The sequence below is a fragment of the Streptopelia decaocto genome, assembly GCF_964273445.1.
Source record: "Streptopelia decaocto genome assembly, chromosome: 1".
NCBI classification, from domain to species: Eukaryota; Metazoa; Chordata; class Aves; order Columbiformes; family Columbidae; genus Streptopelia; species Streptopelia decaocto.
In genome coordinates, this window is record NC_138663.1 from 126,499,165 (window position 1) to 126,518,299 (window position 19,135).

At 35.6% G+C, this 19,135-nt stretch overlaps 1 protein-coding gene across 2 annotated transcripts in view; it reads right to left on the bottom strand.

The window, feature by feature from the left end:
- NCAM2 (neural cell adhesion molecule 2) overlaps positions 1–19,135 on the bottom strand; it is a 294,710-nt gene that overhangs the window by 138,535 nt on the left and 137,040 nt on the right. For both annotated transcript variants that reach the window (XM_082045723.1, XM_082045724.1), the window contains exons 2-3: positions 2,757–2,831; positions 1,814–2,020 (exon numbers count right to left, since the gene is read on the bottom strand). In XM_082045723.1, the coding sequence (XP_081901849.1) occupies positions 1,814–2,020; positions 2,757–2,831 (282 nt within the window). The remainder of the gene's footprint in view (positions 1–1,813; positions 2,021–2,756; positions 2,832–19,135) is intronic.

Genomic DNA, 19,135 nt, shown 5'->3' on the forward strand with positions numbered 1-19,135 from the left:
TCTTACTAAGAAGGTGGAACTTAAGCTCCACTGACTGTGAAAACCATCAGCTGAGTAAAGCATAAAATCTTAAAAGGCAATGGGAAAACATATGAAAAAAAAAAATAAGTCATAAGGATTGGTAGCATTTTTTTGAGGAAATAACAGCCTGATAAGGCTTTTCATTATTCCATCCCCAAATAACCAAACTTAGTATTCTTTTATTAGTGGGTTGAACAAGTTAGTATTATTAGAATTTAGTGTTAGAAGTCCAAAATGGCATTAATCCATGATCTCATACCAGATCTAACACAGAAACCAACTGCCTGACAAAAGATGCTAGAAGATTTTCTTCCACATAGAAGAAACAAACTGACCCATGCTCTCTAGGACCAAAGACTGCCAATTACATTTTAGAGGACGCCTTGGAGAATATAAATTGGAGACACAACTACACCTTCACCTTTTTGCATTGATACAAGTGCAGGCTCAAATAATCCACACAGTTTCCATAGTACAAGTAGCACACTTTTGTTATATACATCTCGTATAATTTTACTAAGTATTTCCATGGAATGTCTGAAGTGTCTGACCATATGTAAGTCAAAAGAAAAACTCTCCCAGACATCAAGGAGTACTAAACCAGATCCTAGGAGAACAGTGTATCCTGCTTTTTTCCTTACAATACATCACAAATATGAACAAAGAAACTTTTGAGTTACAGTTCTCACAAACCTTAACATTTCTTGTATAGGTCTTCAGGTTTATCTAAGCTGAATTATTAAAATCACCACATACAAACACTTCAAAAGATTTCAACCTTGCTCAGCAGTCTGCTAATGGAGTGGCTGGCAGTTTTAGGTATACAAAGGATTTCCATAAAACATGAAATCCTTTGAACTGCCAGCTTTCAAGCCATCATGTAAGCTCTTGTAACTGTTATTATCATTTTAAGGACTGTTTTATCAACAGACTTTTTTTTAATCGTATGTCTTGTTATCTGAGTTATCTGCATGTCTCTGTATTTTCTGTTTCATTGCAATTCCTTAGAGTTCAGCCCATCCACAAACAAATTTTTAATGAATATTAAAAAACAATTCTCCAATGAAAGTACAGAATAACTCAGCTGAAAGGCTCCTGGCATATGCCTCATGCTTTCACCAAAAAAGACCTTGTCTTATATCTTCACAGTGTACTTGTTTAATGTATTGCTTTTAGGCATTTTTGATTGATCTAAATAACATAGTACAATGTAATGTTATTTAACTAAATCAAAAAATCTCAGAGAATTTCTTACCACAATAGAATGCATTTACTTTTCAAATGTACTTCTCAATTAGCTGTTTGCAAATGAAATGCTTAGTACATTAACCTTCAATGCTTTATGGAAAAATTTCATTACAGGGCCAAGAAAAAGAAAAGACTGACATAAAAATAACTACTTCATTCTAAACTCCACTTTTTACATGACATATAGTGCAATTCATGCACTTTTTGCATATATTTTTAATAGGTTGTAGATGTATTTGTATCAAGGATTAGGTTGACTTAACTTTTTTCTCATATTTCCTCTTTCCCATGAGGGCCATACAGCACACCCTCATAGGATGGCATTTTAAGATATGAAGGAAAAGTGATCTACGATATTACAAAGTGTCCACCCATTTAATTTATATGTTCCTCATAATATCTATTATCTAAACTGTAGGAGATGCAATTATTTGGAAGATAAGGTTCAGAGCCTGGAAAGATATTCTGATATACTTTACTTTCTCAATAGCAGTGACTTTTAAAACATAGTCCTTCTTTTGTTAATTTATAATATTTTGCTTACGATAAATTTCCAAAACTACAGTAGCTTCTTGACTTTGGCCTTTCGCATCTGTTGCTTGACACCGATATATACCAGCATCTTCTATATTTGCATTATAAATGGTTAGACGTGATCGAACGCCTTCTTTCTGAACAACCACTCTTTGACTGGAAACAATCTTCTCTCCTTGTGGGTTGTACCAGTCTATGTTGTCAGGCTCACCAATGGCTACAAACAAAAGAAAAAACAATCAAAAGTTAGAAGTTCAGGCAGACAATATGCAACACATCTGCCTACCCAATGCACAATGTCTATGCAATGTCAGAGAATTGTTGAATTATGAGAGTTGTGAGAAAGTCTGTAGAAAGATAAGCAAGGCAAAACTGTAGGCAGAGGTATGATTGTTGAGAAAGGATAACTAATAGCTCAAGGATTCAAGAGCAAAAAATAAACCACAGAAAGGTATGAAGTGTTAAAGGAAAGAAACAGGATGTTCAGCAGTCACTGAATCACCAGGTCAAGTCATCAGTCGGTTGGGTTGTCAGTGTAGTCAGGCCATGTATCATTGTCAGTGGAAGATGGCAACTCAGAAACATCAAGTATCCACATCAGGCAGCTGCAAATGCAAACCCTTCTCCTCCTGACTGATATCTGCCTCACCAGAAAAGACTCTTTGGGTGTCTTATTAGGTTGGAAAGGATACTGAAGAAGCATCCTAACAGATATAAATTAGCTGTACTGATACAGACAATTCAAACTGAGTGACTCAGAGTCCGAAATATATAGTTTATAGACTGGAAATGTGAAGCCAGTGAAGATCTGTTATTTATCACAATTCTCACAAGTCAATATGTACACACAAAAATATGCTAATTTAAGTTAATATTGTGAATCAGTTTCAAATTATGTAGAAGCTTGAAAATCTAAGAAAAAATACATACTTAGAAGTAAAATTTATACATACCTGTGCATGTGAAGAATTTGGATTCACCCACACTGAGCTCAACTTTGCTAAGTGAAATTGTAACTTGAAGTAGAGCTGAAAAAGATAAAATAGGTTGTGAATACATTTTGGCATCTATCAGTTTAAATTTTATCTTTCCAGTATTTGTATTTTCTCATTCTATACCATAGAACTTGTTCAACAAGTCTGAGAAGTTTCAGCTAAGCATTGTAGCTTTTGAACTGAATTATACGGAGAGGTAGAGAAAACAATAAAAATAAAGATTGTACATGAAGTATAACAGCCTCACATCCCAAAACTGAGGACAAAATTAAAGAAGTAAAAGAGATAGATCCAAAAACTGAATGAGAATAAAGTGAATGGGAACACCCAGCATAGACCCAATAACAACAAAGAACACACACAAAGAAACTCCAACAAACCACCAACCCAAACAAACATCTGTACAGTAAATAACATTTTACATGAGATGTCATGAATTGTGGATACTTTTTCGAGGAAATAATCACAAATCAAACTTACTCTTTCAAAGAAATAAATAAGTAAGTAAGTAAATAAATAAATAAAATTTATACCCTACCTCCCATGAGAAAATAGCTAAGAATGAAAACCACAAAAAGCTCTGAAGAACACATCCCGCTTCAGGCAAAAGTAAATATCTGTGTGTACTCTGTTCACTAACATCAACACTTGTCAGCCCATAAAGACTGTCAGGAAGAGGGTGTGACTGTCTGGAGGTGGGGAGAAAACTGAAGTGGACTATAAAAATGTTGAATCTAGTACCAGAGCAGGTACTAGCACTATTCTTATTGCAATAGCAAGGAACACAGTGAAGGCTCCTTTAGGACACACTCAGCACTGACAGAGAAAGAGACTAATGTGCTTGTTCTCAAGCAAAGGACAAGCTTAAGTATAGGAAAGGAAGTGAGTTTCAGACAAAGTTTTATTTTTGTTGTAATGAGCATCAGGAGTAATAAATCATCCAGGAGGCTACTCAAAGCCTCACTTCTTTATTTGCCTGTCAGGATAAGCTTCACTTTAACCTCAGGACATATAACTCCTGGCTGGAAACTAAGGCGCTAATAAATTCAGAGGTTGAGGACTTTCAAGAGATCAGAGCCTGGAAAATTTATTTCAGATCACACTCCTATGTCACCACTTGTCTAGTACTATAATTTTTATAGAGTTTGTAGCCTTGTAGACTTGCTTCAAAAATGTACACGTTAGCATTTCAGCAGTACTGCTTCAAGGACAATTTCACTGCTCAGTTCCAATAACTAGTAACTGATGTTGAACTACGTAAATGTAACAAATTAAGTAATAAATGTCAGGTAGAATGTAAGGAACTGCATGATGAGAGATGAAAAGCAAAGTAAGAGAAAACTTCTTCATGAACGAACTAGATACTTGAGACTATAACACGGCTTTGGCAAAGGGTCAAACTCAATTCAAAATTCTTAGCATAAATGCAATTAGAATCTCTGTGGAGACATGCTAGCTAAATCTCTGAAACTAAAAGGAAATAATATTTTATACATATGGTAATTAAACATTTACAAAATAGAAAAATATAAGACTGTCTGTCTAATTTTTCCAGCCTCTGCTTCATGTAAATAGAAAAATATTACTTCATGTGAAGTACAATGAAAAATACTGCCCAAGTGATTAATCTAGCAATCTGAGTTTATTAGGTAGTCAGGCAAATAGTCAAGTACTACACTAGGAGAAGTCTCCTTTACTGAAAGAAAAATATTGCAGAGAGACAACATATCCAGAAAGTTTTACATCATTTTCAAATTTATTTCATGAACTACATAGATGCATTAGGTTATTATAAGCTCTGATGAAGACGTCACACAATGTGCACACAATTCTGGTTATTGCTGGACACTGTCAGATAATGGATTAATATAAAAGGGAGTTGATTGTACCAGGCTGGTCTGAAGGTCTTAAAACACACAGACGAATGCTTATTTTATCAGGTCAGTGAAGATGTTAAAAACATTCAAGTCAGTAGGGGCTGTGTCTAGTTATGTTAAACCAAGCCCAGAAAGGAATAGTAGCTTCTTGATAGATCTGACAAAATACTGTTTCTTCTCATGTTTCTAAGGATATTACCTAACTAGCTATAATTAAAAAAAATAAATAAAGATAGAGAGATTTTTAAATAAAGGCAAGATCTAGAAGATCTGTTCAGTTAGAACACTGTGGAGTATAATGCTATCATGGTATAGCTGTTCTGGGAAAAAGTGAAGTTAGTGCTTCACTGAGTCTTCCATACATGTGCAATTTTATAGCAAAAGAAAAAAAAATGATATAACCAAACCCTTCCCTTTTGATCATAGTCATTACAAAAGAATTATTATCAGCTGTACTACACTAAGAGGATTCTGTTGAAATATCCCTCAATGGATTTGAAATTCACTTAAGAAATAAGAATAATAATAAGAGGTCCATTTGTTCTGTTAAATATGGAGACAGATTACTCTGTTCATCAGATCTAATATTTAGTAGACTATCTGATTTCAGTTCCATTTGCACAAGTACCCTTCACATTTCAGGACTACCGTCACAAACCTGTCATAGCTCTGTCTCCCCAGATGATGACCTAATGCAAAGGAAGTGAGGTGTCATCTGTGAGAACTTAGAAAAAGTATAAGTCACCCACATATGTACATCTATTGTCACTTAGCAATATATCAAAACATGTTAAATGTGTATAATATATAAATGGATATTTAAAACACACACATATATATATATAAAAGATATATAAGATATTGAAAAGGAGACAATATTTGAATAAAATATGAAAAAATATTAGGTAAAACTCTGATCAAAATAGTGACTCCATCAGCAGCTCCTTGATAATTCCATTTCTTAAAAAAAAAACAATACTCAAATCCTCCAAAAACAAGAAAAGCTTTGTTTTGCTTGTATTGAAAAGTACGACACCAAGTAGATACCAGGAACCAAAACATCATATTCTGCTCATGTTTCCACAATGTAAATTTGGTGCAATATATTTAAACAGTTTTATGCTATATCTATCAATCTGAATTTATTTTAGAATTTACTTTTGAGCAAGGAGACCGCACTCTGCGATGAAGAGGTCTTTCTATACCTGTTGGGCTGCAAACCCACTGAAAGGGAGGGGTTAATGTGAAGGCAGTGAAAAGGAAAGGAAAGGACACAGCTTTGAAAACAAAACAAGGCTTGGGACAAACATGGATCTAAGGAGAGGAGTGATAGCTACAGAAGATAATTTTGACGGCTTTTGCAGTGGCTTCCAAGAAAAACAAGTAGGGTACAAGTAGGGTAGGTGCTGAGAGAAGGACTGTATTCTTTGTGAAGGTCCTAATTCTCTTTAGCATAAGTTCTCTAACCATAGTTACAACCTAGAATGCTTTGCCTTCATACAGGAAACTTACTTGGGTGATGTTGTTTTGCTTTAAGTAAATGACTACATTTAGTATTTAATATGCTTATAGAACTTGGCTTCATTATTCTTGAGCATGAAGAAATTAGTAAAATTCTAATTGGCATCAAACTCAATCCCAGAACAACCATTGACCCAGTTACTCTATTTTTTCCCCTTTATTATGCAGGCTTCTGAGAATATTATCTTTAAATTCACTGATTCCCAGATAAAAGTGAATGGGCTTTGAATGAAAATGACACTAACACAATCCTCACAGAAGTGGATTCTCTCTTAAATTTCTAATATTTTCTAGTTTTTATATACTCTGAAAGACCAAAAAGGTGCTTTGTTTTTTGGACTCCTGAGCTGAAATAGAGAAACAGAAATCATTAAATGTACACTGAACTTAAGTATCTGTTCAAGGGCATTTTATGTTAGGGAAAATGCCATTTTAGGTTTTGTGTTGTTTCCAAATCTTAGTAAGTTGTTTTCTACTATTAATTCAGCAAAGTCAGAAATACCAAAACATTATACAATCCATAAAGCTACAGTTTGGTAAGAGAAAGTCTGTTTTCAGCTGTTTCCGTGAGTAATCAAATAATCAGTAACCATACACCTCTGCCCTGAAGAATTCCATTAAAACAACAGTACAAATTAGAGCTAAACTAAACTCTGTTAAGCTGTTTGCATTCAAGAGACAGAATCACCAGATGGAAATAATGTTCAGAGATTTCTTAAGTCACGTAAGGTACTATTTTTTCTTTCATAGACAATGAAGAAGACTCTAACATCGTACACCTTTGTAGTAGGAATGGCATGCAGTCAGATGTTACACAGAAGATGACCAGTAAAGCTAATGGTCACTATTACAATTATAATCATTAAACAGCTAACTCAAAACAAAATGCTAGAAAAAATAAGATTGTACCACATACTGTCACATCTCTTTTATATCCAAGTGAAATGCCTATGGGGAAGAAATCCTATCATCTGCATACCCACTGAAAAGGAGATTATGTTCTTGTTGAATTTGTAAAGTCTACAAGACTTGCAATGTTTAAAATCATCTCATACATTTGTAAACCATTGGAAATAAAAATAACACTAAAGAATTTCTTTTCCTATGTGTGTGAATCTATAGTAAAAATTCAATCCAAATAGACTATTCAAACTTAACTTACTCAAGATTTTATCATTTAAATGTACTTTTAGATTTTTTCTCAATTTGTTTTAGCAGTTTAATAAACTACATAAAGTTCATTCAGACAGTATTCTAATATCCTGTAAGCATTATAAATGTTTTTTTTTCTTTTTCTCTTATGAATAAAGATATATCAACTGGCCTAATGATAACCTGTCCTCCATTCAGTGGCCTTGAAACCTTGCCTGTGATTTGTTTTGTAGAAATATCTGAAAGACAAACTGCATCTGCAAAGCCAAGAAACAAAAATGTAAATTCTATGAGGGCTGGTTATTGCTCAACTTTTTAGTGGGCAGGCTACTACTAAATCATAACATACCACTTCTCCAGGGTATGACAATACTGCGAGATTTTAGTTACATTTTTAATTGCTTGACATCAAGTTGCATGATCAATTAAGTAGTTCAGTATAATTAAACTTTCAGTTTCATCACATCAGCATTAATTTGGATTTGTCAGTAAGAAACAAAGGCCTGATATAAAGTTCTAAGGTTTTATCTGAAACATTAGGGACTCCTTTTTGAATTTCCATCTTATAGAATATATAGTGGTTTATTTTTAGGTAGACAAAATACCCTTTGTGCCATTATTAATTCATTTCCTACATCTGTTGAAGTGTCATTTTCCCTGATGAGAAGAGCTAAAAGTCAGAGAAAGTTCAAACTGCTTTCTGGGGCATAACAGATGTCATAGGGGTGAAATGCATGATGAAAGAGAGAAAATGTGATCCTGCTTTGTGCAACAATGGCACAAACACTGAAGCATAATCAGAAAATCCTTTGTTAAATATTATTTTCCATGATACTTGCAGCAGAAAAAGTAAAATAGATAAGCCATTAATATCTGAGCAGAGACAGCATAGAACTATAAAACAGGACATTGCTTAAACAAAGTCTGCTTGTTACAACTTTATTTGCAAGACTTATCTCAAACAGGAGTTACTCAGTCCTGCCCCCGCACCTCAAACTCAAGCAATCTACAGTTTAGGAATAAAATATGTAAGTATAAATACTGCGAGTTTTATCGAGACTTCCAGGTGGGTTGATATTGGGACATCAGCTCTCTCAAGAGATGGGTTAATGATTTAAATATTCAAATACAGATTTACAAGATCAAGCTTATTTAGTTTTAATCAATGTTTAATCCATATGAACATTTTCTAATCATGCTGTAGAAGCTTATCACAGAAAATCAAGATTAAAAGATATCCAAACGAACCAAACCAAAACAAAAAATCAAGATATCTAACTTTATTCACTTCACGTTGGTTTTGGCAAGAACAATTTTCTGTAAGTGAAATGCATGTAAGTGAAACTTTGGAAGACTTCAGATATAAAACAGGTTTATTCATGCATGAGATGATACAGGTATTTAATCTTACTTAAGCTATTTCAGCTAAATTCAGTAGAACTTCTTATTATGAATGAAAAGAACAGCCAAGTTTGAAATTCATGGCTTAACACAATATTAAGCTATTTTAACTGTAGAGAAACACACTGAAGAATCTTTGTTATGTATTGATCTCAGAAATAAATAAATATGTAGGACAAAAATAATACATCTACACTTTTCAAAGCTTAACACCACCTTAACAAAATCTCCTCACTCCAAAAAATGTTTCTTTTTGGCAGCAATAAACAGAAAGGAAAATTATCTCAAGACCCTATGGATTTTAAGAATCATGCTTCCCAACCTGAAAATTATGTACTCAGTTAATTCTCAATTTCATAATTTGTCCTACATTCAGTGTAGAATCTTCTAAAAACCAAAAGTACCTCAATAAAAATAAACCTGAAAAATTAGCATCTTAATCTTCAAAGTGTCAGTTTGTAAGTAACAGTAAGCTAGGATTTTTTTTTTAATCTAATCTAAAATTGATTTAATAAAAGTTGCAAAACTTAAAAGCTTTTAGGCAAAGAGAGTGATGCAAGCTGACTACAAAACATTAGAAAAAAGCATTTCCCTTAATAAACAGAAATCATTGATCATAGAGCTGTTAGTATTTAGTTGAACATGAATATTTTGAATCTCAATAAACTGAAAATGCATTTTAATATATAATTTCCTCTCACCTACTGTTATGGAATGATGCTACATGCCTTCACAAGAAGCACTTCATAAACTATATCCTATGGATACAGTTTCTATCACAGATGTGCTGCAACTTCAAGACACCTCTCACCTACAGGGAAAGGGTGAGAGTGCTGGGACGGTTCAGCCTGGAGCAGAGAAAGCTCAGAGGGATCTTACCAATATGTGCAAACACTTGATGGGCGACTAAAGAAAAGGGAGCCAGGCTCTTCTCAGTAATGCCCAATGACAGGAGAAGTGGTAATAGGCACAAATGCAAATAAAGGATATTCTGTTTAAACATAAGTAAACACTTTTTTTTTTTTTTTTTACTGTGAGAGTGGTCAGATATTGGAACTGGTTGCCTGGAACAGCTGCTGACTCTTCTTCCCTGGAAATATTAAAAACTTGACTGGACATGGCCCTGAGCAACCTGCTCTGGCTGACCCTGCTCTGAGAAGGGGGTTGGACCAAGTGATCTCCAGAGATACCTTCCTGCTTCAGCAGGTCCGTGTGAGTCAGTGTGATCTTTCTTACTTAAAAATATACCTCACTGTCCCCACGGTCCACTGGACAGTCTTTTATTATAGAATAGTAAATCAGAGACGATACAAAGAAAAACTAACATAAGGGGAACATTTATCCAGGACCGTAAACTTTATCTTAAAGCCACAAACCTTATAAATGTTGCTAAAGGGAAGCACTCATGCTATAAGAGTGCCTCATATTTCCTCATTATATTTAATTTGGGTTTTGCTGAGGCAGAAACTTTTGAAAACTGCATTTCTCTATTGTTGCTTGGTAGTCAGCACAAGTTTGGTAACACGCCAGAACAGTAACTGAATGTGGACACCCTAACTGAAAAGTACATTCATATTGCCTTCAGAACAGCAGCAGAAAACATGGGACTTGGACCAGAAGCTAGAAAGAAAGCCAAGCTGAATCACTGTCAAAATTCTTTCTTCAAAATCAGCTAATAGCCTAAGTAGTCCTTCAATTTGCAGAGGAGTACTGGACTAAGGCAGCATTCTTTCTAAGTACTTGGCCTTTATAATTTAAATCCAAACAACACATCTCTTAAACTTAAGCCAAAGGTTGTATGTGGTGCTTTTGTTGAATGCCGAACACACTAATGCTTCAAATGATCATAAAACCAATTCAACATCACTAATCTAACAAAAAGAGGAAAAGAAACAATACTGGAATCATCTTTCTGCATCAACAGGCGTAGCATTAGGAAGGTTGTTCTGAGTTGGGCAAACCCTGCAAGATCATTTCAAAATTATATCCTAAGGCCTGGACATCTCAAAATACTAGTTAATCAAGCAATGTTCCTTATGATTCTAATGAGTGGTATAAAACTTTGTGAAGAAGGGATTCCTCTATGTCTTATAGCAGAAGCCAAGAGTTTGCCCATTCTTAAACAATAAACAACCCATCCTTACAAAAATACCTGCACATTCTACAGAGGACACATGTAATGTTTGTTTCTAATGCAAAGTATATATTAAGAGATTTCTCTAAAAAGAAAATATGGCTGCTAAAAGACAGTACTCAAATATAGGGCAAGAAATCAGGCCACATAGTTATGAAAACATGTATATTGACTGATTTAAAAACAAGAGATCTTTGCAACAAAATGTACAATCAATCCATTCTTCTCAACTCTCATCATAAAACCAAAAAACCTGAAATTAGCCTTTGAGTTCAAAAGATATTAGGTGAGGTCAACAACTCACCTAACATAGCAACTGGCCCAACACAGCAACCATTGCAATTACATATAACTTGTCCTCTGGCAACTGTTGCTAAAAATATAGTAGTTTCCATAAAACGTACCAGGAGGTGGTAATTAAGTTAAACTAGAACAATATATAAACTAAAGTTCGCAACAGTAATAGCATTATTCTCCCAATTACATCTTGAACAAAACACACTGAGTAATCAATGTCTCTGTAGCTGAACAGGAAGTATTTTAAACCTGATTCCAAGAACCTCTATACAAACAAATGCATTGGCTTTTCTCATGGATTTGTCTTCTTTTTCTTGTGAAAGGCAATACATCCTAAAATAACCTGTTTCAGAGAAAAGGACAGATCTAGCAAAAACATTTTGTGCCTCAAAAATCAGTTACAGTCTCTGTCAGGATGTTTCTTTAATACAGTATAAGGAGTTCGTTCTCATTTCTTGGAACCACATAATGAAATCAGACTATAAACTTCATGTACACAAAACCCCACATTTTTAACTGTAGGAGTTGACACAGAGATTGCAGAAATGTGACCCAAGGATGTCTGTTTGACCCTTCAAGAAAATGAATTAATAGCTCAAAGAGATCCATCATCCACTGCTCAAGTTTTTCATTATTACTACTGTATGCAACACTTGAAAATGTTATTTACTGGGATTAATCCTAAGAACAGAAATAATGTCTGCACCAGCCAACTAAGCTTCCTTACTTGTAGGATATGAGGAAGCGTTTGACCTTGAAGAGACAGGCCTGTGCCCTTGAGAAGCAGAAAGAGCAAGTTTTGAGAAAGTAACAGCAAGAAACAGGATGTGGATCCAGAGCTGCAGCACTGTGTGGAAAAAGGACTTTAACCAATACAGTGATAGAAGAATACGTGTGATTGCAAGGCAATGAATTATGATCCTGCGGTGCATTGGCAAAATCTGTGCAAGCAGGCAATGCTCGATGGGGAACCTCAATGCAGCTACAGCACTTTCATGCCCAGTGGTGGTGTGAGACCAAGGGCCAAATACATGGCAGCCCCTGAATTGAGAAATGATTAAGGAAGTACTCAAAACTGTCATGCAACATGCTTTTATATCCCCATATGCACAGGGTTTGTTGAACATGATTATGAAGGGACACATAATGACTCCTTTTGATGTTAAACAGTTGGCAGAACCTATATTTACTCCCGTGCAAAAGGTTTTATGTCTCACTGGAGAAACCTATGTAATGTAGCAGCTATAGATAATCTAGGATGAAGCAATGGGGATCTGTTGCAAGGGGTGGGTATCCCCCAACTCTTGGAAGAGACACCAGTCGGCACGCCACAATTACAGGTGCAATTCTGAGGTAGTCAGCAGACCTTGCATATCGAGCTATCATAAAGGTGTCTGAAACCGGCAAAGCAGCCAAATCCTTTACAACCATCAAATGATGAGAATTACATGCAGTTTATTGGCTGTCTTCAAGAGGCCATCAATAAGCAGGTTGAAAACCTAGAAGCTAAGGAAGCACTGATGTTGAAATTAGCAGTAGATAATGCTAATGGTGACTGTCAACGTGTTATCTGCGAGTTTTACAGTACATATTATGTGCTTCTGTGTATTGCCTTTCTGAAAATCAAGCAGCTTGTCAGGAATATGAGTTAATTGTTTTACTGGTTGTTGTTACAGTTTTTGATTTGTGGTATTGTTTGTGTAAGTGCACCGTAAACCTTCTCCCCACTTCTCCCACTTGCTCTGCAAGCAGCTCTGTGCTTCCTCCTCCTCCCCACCACTTCTCATGGTTTTTACTCACGAGATGGGGTCAGGAACACCTGTTTTCAGATGCGTTCCGAAGAAATAAGCATTGGGAGGTGTTTTAAAACACAGGTAAGCACTTGGAAAGATGAGGAAAGAGGATCCTGTGAAATACTGTAATCAATGTTGGCTGCTGTATAAGTTAGATGATTGGGAAAAGTGGCCAGAGAATGGAACCTTGAAGTATAACACTTTGTTGCAATTAATGTTGTTCTTACAGTGAGAAGAGCAAGACAAAAACAAATATCTGCAAGAGATCATTAAATCATTGCAGACAGTTTTACAGGCAGAATGGTTTGAAATACAACAAGCTGAGAGAGAATTAACTGATAACAAACGAGTCACAGAAAACTTGCAAAACACTCTGCGAGATGCTTTTCATTATTAACTTGTTTCTTTGTAGGTACCTGCCTAAATGTATTACAGTTTTATAAGTCTTTGCCTGTTATATGGTACAGTAAGTTCACAGACTATTAAATCAGCAGAATCAATGGATCCAAAAGGTATATTTTGTGATGATACAGAAGACCATGAGTAATTTCTTTACTGTGTGAATGTGGTGATATGGTTTTGCATGCAATAGCTGTTACTTTTCTTTCTAGCATGCGAGTTTTAGTTCAGCATCCAGACTTGCACAACTCTGTGACAGGCTGTCTCTTCTTGGTGTACTAAATTTGGCTCTTTTGTATGCACACCGGATAAAGAATCCTGGTTTTGGGATAACAGTTGTAGCACCCCAGATGAGACACTAATAAAAGCCTTGCCCAGTCCAGCTTACTAAGAACGGCAGGGGGGCAGGTGCCAATTGAGCTCCAGCGCACACTGACTTATTTTGTCAGGGAGACCCAGCAGTACCTCTACCTGGCTGAGCAGTAGGTGGCTCAAAGGTGCAATGCTAAAATCAAGGAATTGTCTTGAATAAGTGAAATTGTGATCCATTTGCATATTTGAACTTGGCATTTGGTTTGCATATCTGAGCTCAGTATTTCAGCTTTATATATATATATATATATTTGGTACCAAAAGAATTTTGTTTAGGGAGATAATTACAAAATGGGAACCAGTTCCACTACTAAAGTACCTCCTTGCTCCCCCTTAGGATGCATCCTTACACATTAGAGTAACTTTGTGGGGGAATACTCTGATAAAAGAAAGTTTGAAACAACATATTCACTAGTGGCTTGAATGTGGGATTCTGGGTTATAGTGCTGTATTGCAATTAATATTGTTCTGAAGAACTTTGGAAAAAAATAGGAGGAAGTACAGTACTGTAAGTTAATTTGCTTTTACTGTTATCTAATAAGTTTGAGACCAGAAAAGAATTTAAGTTGTTAAACTCTGATTTGCATTGAATTTTCATGCTGGTTGAGATATGGGAAAGAAAACTAAATGTTATGATGGATGTGAACTTGGGAGAGGTTGTATTTAAAAGTTGCTAGAATATTAAGTGATCTGGATCTAGGAAAATTGAAATAATGGAATGATGTTTTATGTGCTGTTTATTGACATCTGTAAGAAATTGCAAAAGGTAAATGGGGCTGAGGAATGTGACTATTGCTCAGCTAATTAGAATTGCATATAAAGCGTATAATAGCAGGAATTAAACAGAAGAATAAAAAAGCAAAATATCCCAGGCCTGTGCTGTACAGCTTGAACATAAATTTCAGGCCTGTGTCAAGGTGCAAGATAAAGTTAGCTCATTGTAACCGAGGAGTCTGACAGAGCCTGGCAGCTCCCACTTGGTACCAGCGATCATGCCACCTGCATGGCCCTGCCTGTATCTTAACTCAGCAAAGGGAGGAGCGAAAGAGAGGAGAGAAGAGAGGAGAAGAAGAAAGAAATAAATAAAAATAGAAAAGCCTGACTGCCTGCTGCTAAAGCGGTGAAAGGGGGGCTTTATTCCCACACACGCCCCCCTCGACCCCTGCCTCAGAGATTTTGCTGCTGCAGAACTGTAATACTGAATGAAGAAGTCTGAGGGTGAAATTTAAAGGCATCCCCAGTGGATCTGTAGTTCTAACGAAGCTGGGAAATTAAACCAATTTTTTTTATCTTTTTTAATAGACTTATTCTGTCGTAACTGGTTTTAAGAGAATTCTTAGTAAATTTGCTGTGCTAGTTTTTGAGGTCAAGGGAAAGAAAAAAAAAGAAGGGCCATTTTTTGAAACCAATGGAATGCCAAATTTGGAACAAAGTTTTAACACATGAATCCTTGTATTTGCCAGAAAGCCCTGCACCTCTCTTAGGCCAAGATTTGTTAAGGAAATTGTAAGCTCAAATAACGTTTTCTGAGAATCCTGTTTAGTTGCATGTCCCATAAGAAGATGCTTGGAAGGTGCAGATCTGTTTGCTGCAAGCAAGAAATCTTCAAGGAAATTTTGGATGGTGTATTTCCCACTAGTATTGGCAGTTGAAGTATTGGTAAAGCCAACACTAGACTGACAGAACTGAGAAAGAATTGAAACAGGACTTCAATCCGGTAAGGAAAAACAATATCCAATAAAAATGAAACCCAAAATGGGTTTAGAGACTTTGATGAACAGCCCTACAATTTGCCAGCTCGTTGTGAGTATTGCTGTGCAGCCTACACATGAAGCATTCACAGAGGCTATAATATATCATTAAATAGATGACATCTTAGTTTGTGCTGAACAATCTGTTTATCTGCAGAGTGCAGTGACACATTTACTTCAAGCTCTGAAACTTTATGGTTTACAAGTTACACAGGAAAAAAGTGCAAACTGTGCCTCCTTGGAAATATTTGGGCTGGATTTTAACAGAAAGTATGATCAAACCCCAGCCTTTGACAATTAATAATGACATTAAGACACTGAATGATTTACAGAAATTGATGGGTACAATTAACTGGATATGGCCCATGCTTGGAATTTCTAACCATGAACTCCAGCATCTGTTTAATTTGCTAAAAGGAGATTCAGATTTAACATCTCCTCACACTTTAATTCAACAAGCACAGAGAGAATTAGAACTAGTAGCACACAAAATTACACACTTACAGGCTGACCACATTTGATTGGACTTGCAGATCTGTCTATTTATAGTTACAACACAGAAACAACCTGTGGCTATTGTAGGACACTATGATGAGAATGCAAAGAGACCGATATACTTGGAACGGATTTTTTTTTCCCAATTCTTTCTGTAAAACTATTACTTAGCTTCTAGAATTGACTGTTACTCTGATCAAAAAATGCAGAGAGCAGATTCAGATCTTAATAGGCCACGGTCCTTCTGTCATATATGTACCATTTGTGAAATCTGATTTTGATTTTTTTTATTCACAATCTATGCCCTTGTAAATTGCACTAGCCGATTTTCTTAACAGCATAGCTTTTGGCATGCCTAAATGTAAATCGCTGCAGAATCTACATGTCTTTGACATCAGGCCATAGACCATACTTGTATTTGGTCCAGTCCCACATGCTCATGCAGTTTTTGTTGATGGATCAGGGAAGTCTCATAAAGCTGTAGTGGTCTGGCATGAAGATAACAATTGGCATCATTCTGTTAAAATTATTGACAGCTCAACCCAATTAGTAGAACTTGGCACAGCTTTACATTACTTAGAGCTTTTTAAAGAGGAACCTCTAAATTTGATTTGTGATTCTGAGTACGTAGTCAAGGTCCTACAGTGCACCCCCTCCACCTTTCTTAAAGAAATCTCACAACAGCAGCTCTTTGAAATGTTTGTATCACTGTAAACTGCATTACAGCTTCACAGACACCCATTGTTTATTACTCATATATGGTCTTACACAACTTTACCAGGTCCCATAACAGAAAGAAATGCAGTTGCAGACTTTTACACTGTAGCTACAGTTGGCTTCCAGTCTGCCAGGGTTTCACATGCTTTTGTTTTTTGTTTTTTTTTTTTTTTTCCATCAGAATGCTGCTGCTTTAAAAAAGATGTTTTATCTGAAAAAGCGAAAGACATAGTTGTCTCTTGCCTGGAATGTCAAGACCTTATTACAAATTTACACTCCCTTGGACCTAACCCTCGTGAGCTCTACAGCTAATGCCATTTAGCAGACTGATGTTACATATGTCTCATTTTTTGGCTGTTTGAAATATGTACACATTACTACAGATACTTTTTCAGGTATGCTTTGTGCATCTGCCAACACTAGTGAAAAATGCAAGGATGTTCAGTGTCACTGGACCCTCTGTTTTGCTATGCTGGGTGTGACACAACAGGTTAAAACTGACAATGGTCCTGGCTACACTGCCAGATCCACACAATATTTTTTATAACAATGGGGTGGTTCGAATGTCACAGGTATTCCACATTCTCCTACTGGACAGGCTATTATCGACTGGGCACATTCCACAGTGAAATAAATGTTAGAAAAACAAAAAAGACGGAATATGATGCCTCAGGAAAAATACGACATGCAACATTACAAAATCGAGCCACCATAGACTTTTTTGGTTTTGGCCCATGGCCATGGTTGTGAAGATTTTGATGGAATGTGTTGTATGAATCTGTCTGATCATTCTGTATCAATCCATAAAAGCATACAACAGCTACATGAGGGAATAAAAAATTAGAGGCTGACAATGGATGGGATTGGTTAAATGGTTTGCTTCAGGGCTGGGGGTTAAACGGAAGGCTGTTGTCACTGGTGAAAGGAGGGCTACGCATTGTGGGAATGTTTTTATGTATCATGTTGATTATGCCATGTTTATTGTCATGTTTGCAAGGAATGATGCAAAAGATGATGCAATGGGTAATGCTTGCAGAAAAACAAAAATGGGGAATTGTAGGATACGAGGAAGGGTTTGACCTTGAAGAGGTCTGTGCCCTTGAGAAGCAGAATGAGCAAGTTTTGAGAAAGCAACAACAAGAAACAGGATGTGGTTCCGAGCTGCAGCACTGTGTGGTCAAAGGACTTTAACCAATAAAGTGATAGAAGAATACACATAATTGCAAGGTTTTACCCTGTCAGCATAGTGCTGATAGCACGTGGACAGCAGAAAGAGCTATAAAGCATAGCAGTTTGTGTAAATAAAGGTCTTTGGTCTATATCCTGCCAGAGTCCGTGTCTTCATCCTCCACACTTACTCTAAAAAAATTCTGCTGAGAAAGAAAGGTATTGAAAGCATAGGGTGTAATTAGTAATTTTGGCATGTTTTTTCTATGTATTCCTTTACTTCCTGCTTCTAGAATTTACAGGAAAAGCAATTAAAAAACATCATAGTACATAACTTACAGAATATTCAGACAATCTTATTCAGAAATATCTTGACATACAATTATTTATATAAATATATTTTAACTTTAATTGAAACCTTTTTAGAATATTACCAAATTCAATAGCACACCAACCTAGAATTATTGTTGCATGTATTTTTATCTATAATTTAATGTTATCCTGTTTGTAAACTATAAATAAGTCAGTGACGAATTTGATACTATAATACCCTGTATTGAAAACCCATTGATATATATTAAAAAATCATAAATTACCTGAACAATGCTAAAACATGCCAGATGATAACATTTAAGTTGATGATTCTTCTACTTAGCAATCAACTCAAGATATTCAACACTCAATACAAATGAGAATATTTCAGAAACAGCATTCCTTCATCACAAAGTCTTACCTTGAATGGTTAAATCCTGAAGAAACACGAAACCAGATCTAATAAATGCTTATCTAAAAAAGGCTTAAAAATAATTGTTACAGAAGTGCCACTGTTAGAGACATCACACCTATTCTGTGCAGAATGGATTTGTCTCTATGGCTATTAACATCTCAGTCCTTTGCAAAGATGATATACTTTTATGCACAGAACCTCCATAATGCTGAATCCTCCCAATCCATTTTTAACAAACAGCCTATCATTGCAGAAAGAATATTTAATTTCTTTAAGAACTTGTCTTGCTGCTTCATTATATAGATCAGTATACTAAAAAGATATGTATATTAAAGTATATAGAAGAAAGGATAATCTATGCACAGAGATAATTAGCTTACAGGTAACTATTTCTTTTCAGCATAAAACTGCTCATCTACAGAAACTCATGGGCTAAATCTGGGATTGTTTAATTGAGCTGTAAAATTTGGTTTTTTTCTTTATATCTCTGAAAAACTGAGATAAAAATCATAGAATTATTTAGGTTGAAAGTGA